General features: G+C 32.6%; 1 protein-coding gene across 1 annotated transcript; it reads right to left on the bottom strand.

The window, feature by feature from the left end:
- Positions 1-5,368, bottom strand: LOC104105262 (2-Cys peroxiredoxin BAS1, chloroplastic). Its single transcript, XM_009613514.4, has 7 exons — positions 5,005-5,368; positions 3,486-3,560; positions 2,827-2,908; positions 2,629-2,708; positions 1,561-1,686; positions 342-455; positions 1-254 (listed from the first exon to the last, which is right to left on the bottom strand). The coding sequence occupies exons 1-7, from the start codon at positions 5,212-5,214 to the stop codon at positions 138-140; spliced, it is 804 nt and encodes a 267-aa protein (XP_009611809.1). The 5' UTR covers positions 5,215-5,368; the 3' UTR covers positions 1-137.
- Positions 5,369-8,154: the final 2,786 nt, after the last annotated feature.

The following is an 8,154-nucleotide window of genomic DNA, read 5'->3' as shown; positions in this document are numbered from 1 at the left end:
TTGGGCATAGATCAGGTGTGCAATTTATTCGGAAAAATGCTCAAATCTCAAAGCTGCAAGTCACGAAAAAAAGTTACAGAAGCTCTACAACCTCTCTAAACAACAAATGAACAGAGATATTGCACCATCCCATCCCCTTATATGGATGCAAAGTATTCTTTGCTGCCCTTAGGATCTGGCTTCATTGACTTGTCACCAGGCTTCCACCCTGCTGGGCATACTTCATCTGGGTTCTCCTGAACATATTGCAATGCCTGTCGCACGAGACCAAATTAATTATCACTCTAAGCAGCAGATTGTCTAATGATAGTATAATACGGGCGCCCAGATATGTCTATTACCTGAAGTGTCCTCAATGTTTCATCAACACTTCGGCCAATTGCAAGATTATTAATGGTGGAGTGTTGAATAACTCCTTCCTTGTCAATGATAAAAAGTCCTCTCAGTGCAATTCCCTAAAACAACATAAGAAACATCAGGGAGCTGATTCCACTTCAAATGATAAGGCTTTGCTTTCATGCTTATTTTGGAATGCTGAATCCATATGGAAGGTTCAGAGAAATATCTACTGAAAGATATCAGCAATGCTCATCACAAATAACAACTTCAAACATACTTTAAATAATTTTAAAGCAAAACTAAAAGTTGTTTTCCAGAAAGCCTCCTCAGTAAGAGGCAACATTAGAAGTCATTATCTGATGTTTAAGAAAGATGATGCAAAACAGCATAGAAGCAGATTTCCAGTCTGCCGGAATAAATCATAAAAACTGCTGACAGCCATGAAATTCATGGTATCAGGTTTAACAGAATTTAAGGTTAGAATAGCAAGAAAAGGCATAAGCTGTAGTTAAGTGAAATGGAGAAAAGTGCACACAAATCCAATCTAAATTGTAGAGTCTCTATTCTTGTCAACAAGTGCCAGATGTCACTTTAATCACAACAACTCACTCTATCTCATAACTGGTTGTTTTAAGGTATTATAGCAGAAAACATTTCATTAAGGCTCAGCTATTGTTGCTGTTACACTTACATTAGGTAAGGTGTTTGAGATACGTACGTTGGTGTAGGGATGAGTGTGAGACCTATTGAACTCTAATTTGCCTTAAAAGACACATCATTTACCACTATTGGAATAAAAAACAGAATGAATATAAAAGGTTCATATTGCTGACTCCAACTACTTTGGGATTAAATCCTATTTGACTGATACATCTAGCAAAAAATTACTCGTTGCAGTTAAGTAAAAGCAATAACAGTACATGAAACTCTACAATTTGATTTCATAGTTCAAATTCTACTCCGAAACCCTTAAGCATGTTACCATTATAGATCCATTTTGATGGCACATGCGTGGACTTGATTCCATGATTGATTGCTTATGTCATAAAATAACAGCAGCCCTGCATAACTTCATCCAAGGCACTATTCCCAAACTTATATTTTTTTCACTTATATATCTAGCAGTTCAAAAAACGTAGACAAATAATTACAGGGATATGCCAAAACAATATCAACGAACAATTTTAAAAGCTACACTGTAGGAATCAACAGCAATCATACCTGATCCGGTATCAGTACATTGTAAGATTTTGAAATTGACTTTGTCACATCTGAAATTAATGGATAGTTCAGATCACCAAGGCCACCAGACTTCCTATCAGTTTGGACCCAGGCAAGGTGGGAAAACTACAAGAATACATGAGATCAACAATGTTAGGTAAAAATTATGCTAACGTGACCAGAGACAAAGACCATTACAGTTGAATAATGATATTTACTTCCCCTGTACTGAAACGATTTTTCAAGCATACATGATATCTTGATCTACAAGTAAATGCTATTAGTCTTTCTCAGTAAATTTACTTTAGCTATATTTATTCTTCCTTATTTTTCCTAGTAAACAAAAAATCCCCGAAAGGCAGTTGGCGCACGGTTCAAATATCAGTGGGTAAATGTTCCCCTCGACCCTTCTCAACTTAAGTACCAGGCTTTTGTGTACAGCACGGTTCGAACTCGTGATGTGTGCCTAATCCACACATCACGCACCACGCTCTACTCACTAGACCAAAGCCATGGACATCTGTACTTATTCTCTAGATTGCTTATGTCTTGTCAATGGTGTAGGCGTGTAGCATAAATAGCTATGCCAAGATCAAAATCACATTTCATAGTCTCTCATTGTCGTCAACATCCTATCTTAGGAATTCACTTCCTTACTTAAAATAATATTTATTTTTAACTACAAGTTCTTTAGTAATGTCTTCAGTTGGCATTTCGCTTGTCCTCTTCCAATTCACTATTATTCAACTTTTTCTCCAACTATTTCTGTATACTTCGATAATTTCTAAAGCTAGTTCCTCTGCCACTTCTTCATCTAAGACCTCATAGAACAAAGTTCAAAACAAGTGAAAAGGGCCTTTTTTAATAAGTTAAATGGGCTGTAGAAGAGCAACAGCACAATCTGACAAGGCACAGACCATTTAGGTATCCTAACTCATCGAAAGGTATTCTATTGAAAGTGACATTTACACTACTATATCACATTGGTTCAAACATATCATATGCACAAAACAAAAAGTAATCAACCAATTATTTTAGAAGAAATTTTTGAAGGAAAGAAAGACCTACCACACTGTCTACGGAGACACCCAATATTTCTGTGTTCACCTTCTGAAATTCTTCGTAACGATCACTGAAAGCAGTGATCTCTACAGTAGCAGGAATAGATGATATTGAAAAAATACATTAAGAAACCACCGTAATCAGTTAAAATTCATTATAAGAAAGTGAAAGTAGCAACTGAGTTATTTTAGGATACAAGCTAACCTGTCGGGCAAACAAATGTGAAGTCTAGTGGGTAGAAAAAGAGAATCACGTATTTCTTCCCAATGTACTGAGAAAGTTTAACCTGCAGATAAAACATTGTTCAATTATAAAAGCCAAGAAACCCACCCATAATGACTGGATGTGCAAAGCTAAGCCTTGGGATTATTAAAGGGGGAAAGAAGTGAAAAGTAGTTCTAGGACAAAATTGTGACAAAATTTGATGTAACCAAAAATGAACGAGGAAAACATTTTATGTGAAGTTCTACTGCATTCCATTTCTTTCCATGTCCCAATTTCTCGTCTAATTGGGATTCAAAAAGGTTAGCCAACAAGTAACATGCCTTCATGAAGTGAACTTTACTCTTTTGTCAACCAAAAGAATAAGGTATTGTTCAACGATCTCCTAGCAACAAGATTCAAACTCTTGCAGCAAGCCACTGAAATCTCAGATTGTTTTTCTTTTCTTTTCTTTCTTTGTGCTTTTTTATGAAAGAAATGGCAGATCCTTAAAATCAACAAAAAGGGAGAAAGTCGAAAAGAGAAGAGAAAGATTTTCTTTTTCGATCAGCAGAAAAGGGAAACATACACACACATGCAGAGGATCTCAGACTAACAATTAGTATTGCCAATTCATTGAACATTGTTCATCAATATAATACCTTGATGAATTCTTGATCGAAAACAGCCTCAGCCTCAAAGTCTGGTGCTTTATTTCCAACAAGTGGAACTTCACTCTGTTAGGAGAAGAGTCAAAGATTAACATTAGAGAGATAAATCACTATCCAGATACAAGGAAAAAACTCTATCCAGATATAAAGTAGAGCAAAAGTAAATTGTAGGGAGGATGGGAATTCAACAACCTCAAATAGGAAACAGGAATATATGTTTATTTACCTTGGTCTTCTAATGTAATTTATCTATATATTTTTTATATAAAAGTATACTCACTCACATATGAAGCTTTTAAGATCTATCTTGAAACATCAGCACTAATGCAAATTCATTCAGATACCACCAGAAAGATATACTAATCCATCTAATCTAGGCTGTCCGAAATATTAGTCGAGCACTCGCTTCATCTTTTTCAAAGTCCAAAAACACTAGTGCAATGAATACTCTTCATAGTCATAAAGTTAAGTCATAAACAAAAGCAATGTACAAGCATGTATTGATGATATTCTGCAAAAATATCAATTGCACATAGAACTAAATCATTTTCACTTAAACAACGCTTTGGGATGTTAAAGATGATAATTTGTCAGTCTCAGAAATCAAACAGTAAACTCAACAAGTTTACAACAACTTCGATTCTTTGTTGTCATTAAAAGTTCTTACAATTATAAAAATAATCTTCGTTATTACCCTCAATTCTTCAGCTTCATTCTACGTTCAGTAATGCCGGGGTCATTATTGAGTAAAAAAGATAATTTTGTTAACTGTTATAGCATAAAGGGAACACTGATGCAAGTACATTTCCCCTCAGCAGTTAGTAACATCTTACATGGGCACTGATTCGTCAAATACTAAATTACTAATGGACATGGCATGTTTCAAACACTCAAAAGAGGCCATGAAGAAGAAATGGCATCTGGTAGTCAACATTGACTTGACATATTATTTGTGAATTGCATTGTCAGTCATACCTTAATGGTACATTTTCAAGTATAATATACCTCTTTATAGCTTTATTCAAATAATGTGTTTCGAAAACTTAGAAGGCATCTAATTCCTTTTGAAGCTGATATCAATGAGCATTTTTTCATGGTGCTGGTTTCCTCAACAGAATCTCCCCTGCAATCTTAATAGAACATTTATAATTTATCTTATTTGTTTAACTGAACTACACACAAGATCTGCATTTTTATCTACTCTCAACTTCGGTCTTCTAAGAACTACGCATTTTGCTTATGATTATATTTATTAGCAACAAACAACAGTTGACATTTCCAGAACCAAACTCCACATTCAAATATAGAAATTATCCACCTAGAACTAAAAACGCATAGATGCTCGGGAAATTAAATGAAAAAAAAATATCAATAGAAATTCCACTAAAAATTAGAGAACACATCTCTAAAAAAACATACAAATTCCACTAAAAATTTATCACAACGCAATACAAAAGCATTTTAAAAAAATTCAAGAAAAGAAGGGAAAAGGGGCAAAAATGTAGCTTACAGAGGCGCGAACGAGGAAGGAGCGGGATTTGGAGTGAGAAACACGAGAAGAAACTGAAGGTGGGACACGAGAAACTAAAGGCTTACAGTTACGGAGTCCATTGAAAGATGAAGGAACAGTGGTTGACTGAGAAGGTGAAGGGTTGAAAGCAGAGAATTTGGGGGTTGGGTTTGAAGAAAGAAGAGCAGTGGAAGTAGCACTGCAAGCCATTGAAAATGGACAAAGAAAGAGGTTTTGTGGAGAAAGATTTGATAAAATGGATAAATAAATATATATAGAGAGAGAGATGAGTAGAAGAATCTGGAAGGTTTTTTGCTCCCCTATCTGTTGAAAATGAAATTGAAGGTTTAAGGTGGAGAGACGGTTGGTACAGCCTACAGGATAGTAGTAGCCTTCAGTAGAGTGATTCGTTTGGGGTGGGTGGGATTTGGGGGGGGGGGGGTAAGATTTTGTTTCACTACGCGTTTGGACTTTGGACAAACATTATTGCAGCAAATAGGAGTATTATTTTTAAATGTCTAAAAATCCTAGTTGCAGATAATATTTGTTATTATATTATATTATATTTCTAACTTGGGGTCCATTTAAATAGTAGTTGCAGAGATATTTGTTTCATATTATATTACTAAGAGATTTCAGAATCAAATGACGAATTTAGGATTTAATTTCCTAAAATACTTACATAAGAATTGTAAAATTTAAAAAAAAAAAAGTGAAAAAAAAAAATTCAAGTGAAAATGGTATTTGAAAATTATAGTTGTATTTGGACATGAATATAATTTTGGGTTGTTTTTGAAGTTTTGTGAGTAATCTGAGTGAAAATTTTGAAAAACAACTTTTTGGAGTTTTTTAAAATTTCGAAAAATTCCAAAATGCATCTTCGAATGAAAATTGAAAATTTTATGAACAAACGCTGATTTCGAAAAAAAGTAAAATTCTTATGTCCAAACGGGCTCTTAGCATATCTGATTTCATCAAATCCATTTAAATCTGACAACATTTGATTTGATCACAATTAATCATATAATTGGATATCCACTTTAATATGTTTTGTTCTATCATGGTAAAATGAATTGTGTGCAATTAGAGGCAGAGGATTTCTAGAATATGGGTGCACCGCTAAAAAAGTGAGGAAAAAATAAAGCACTAAGTGAGAATCGATTCATGTTCCTTTGGATAAGCATTCAATCAGGTGCACCATTCAACATTGTTGAAGCATGGGGCCAACAACTAATATTAAATCAATTTTATAAAATATATACATAAAATACTTATTTTGGCGAAAAGACAATGGGTTCACGTGTACCGTAAAACCGGTATATATATACATAAATATATGGTCGAAAGATATATATATATATATATATATATATATATATATATATATATATATATATATATATATATATATATATATAGAACATATTTATTTATTTATTTTTGTAAAGAGAAAAAGAAAATTTACAAACAATATATGATTTCTTTTAATTAGAATTTTAATAAATTATGGTATTTTTCTTAGTAATATTAAAAGTATATGTAAATATTTAATTTTCATATATATATATATATGTGTGTGTGTGTGTGTGTGTGTGTGTGTGTGTGTTGTTTAGTCTAGAGTTAGTTCATTAATATTTTGTCTAAATAGTTCAATTAGTTTCTTCTTATAAAAGGAAAAAAAAAAAAGCAACAAGCATTCACGTGACCTTTAAAGTTCAGTAACAAATGTAATTTTCAAAAGAGATTCAATCCATCCATGATTCTTGCACAGTTACATTACTTTATTTTCGAATATTGTGCAGATTTTCACTCTAACCTCCTCCCTCTATCACCTCATGATCACACACACACACATCACACACATACACACGATCGACACTATTCATCTGCACATCTTCCATCCTCAACTCCTATACATGCCTATATAGTGACTTTTCTAGGAAAAAGAAAAGGGCACAGATATTCATAGCAAGCCACTGATTACATTCACAGAGAATTAAGTAAGAAGGATCAAGATAAAAGTTTTTTTTTTTTTTTTTGGAAGAGATAAAGGTTTAGTTTCGAGTTTTGGATTCGCGCTACGGATGCTGCTTTTCATCAATTTCTTGCAATTGCTGGATCTTCTTTTATATTATTTAAAGCTTCTGCAAAGGTTCATATCCTCTATCTTTATCTTTTCGGTCTTCTAATTTTATATGTATTTGTGTGTTGGTAACGTTTAATGTGATCTTTATCTTATTTAGGATTGTTGTTTTTTTGTAGTTTAGTTCTTTCCTTAGTTTCTTTTTAATCTTGATATTTAATGCCATAGATAATACGTGCCAGTAACTCATGTTTAGTTGAATGCCCATTTGCTACTAAAGTTAAAATTAATTATAAGAAGTATTTTAGTATATAAGCAGTAAGTTTTTGATCATTTTATCTTCTGTTACTTTTTAACTATTTCACTAGTTTTCTTAGAGATTGCCAAGTGAAAAGAAAAAAATTTAATTAAATTTTGTCTTCTCATTGTATTGGTTATAGAATTTGCTAGTAAAATATTTAGTTAGAACTTCTATGTTGGATTCTTTTAAAATTTGCTTTATTAAGGGTTTGAAATAATCTTGTTAATATAAAAGTCTTTGAAGTTTTTTTATTAAGGATTTTTTTTGTTTTCACAAATATTAAGATTTAATATCTTCTAAAGTGAAAGTATGGTGGTATGGAGACCTGAGATTATTCATTTTGTTTACTACTTGAGACGTGAAAGGGATATCTCTAAGGTTATTTTGATTTTTTTTTTAAAAAGCTTTAGTCAACTTTCTGTGAGTATGTTCAATCATTTGACAGTTGGATGAGATTTGTATCTGTACCCATTTTATTTTCGTATGTATCTAGACGTTATTTTCCTAACTCTTATATAGTGTTCTTCAAGGGGTCCATGATCAGCTTTTAATATGTCTTGAAAATATTTTAAGTTTTAAACTAGCTTTAGGGACATGGAGTGCTTTGGTTTGGGACTTTTCTTGGATTTTTGTATCTATCTCCAAGGTTCAGTCAGTATGAATGTAAATATTTTTTTTTAATTTTGTCCCATTTCATTATCTATTTATTAATCCAATATTCAAAATATTTGTGTTAAGATTGGAATCTCTTTACATATGTTGAAAT

This window comes from Nicotiana tomentosiformis, chromosome 7 (genome assembly GCF_000390325.3).
Source record: "Nicotiana tomentosiformis chromosome 7, ASM39032v3, whole genome shotgun sequence".
Lineage (NCBI taxonomy): Eukaryota > Viridiplantae > Streptophyta > Magnoliopsida > Solanales > Solanaceae > Nicotiana > Nicotiana tomentosiformis.
The sequence above is the reverse complement of the archived record's forward strand: the minus strand, read 5'-3'. Positions and strand labels throughout refer to the sequence as shown.

Bases quoted from the DNA above. Each gene is read 5' to 3' on its own strand.
- LOC104105262 (XM_009613514.4), bottom strand. From the start codon at position 5,214: ATGGCTTGCAGTGCTACTTCCACTGCTCTTCTTTCTTCAAACCCAACC. The intron at 456-1,560 runs GTATGATTGCTG...ATGTTGTTTTAG, and splicing joins ATGTACTGATACCGGATCAG to GGAATTGCACTGAGAGGACT. The intron at 255-341 runs GTAATAGACATA...CTCGTGCGACAG, and splicing joins AAACATTGAGGACACTTCAG to GCATTGCAATATGTTCAGGA.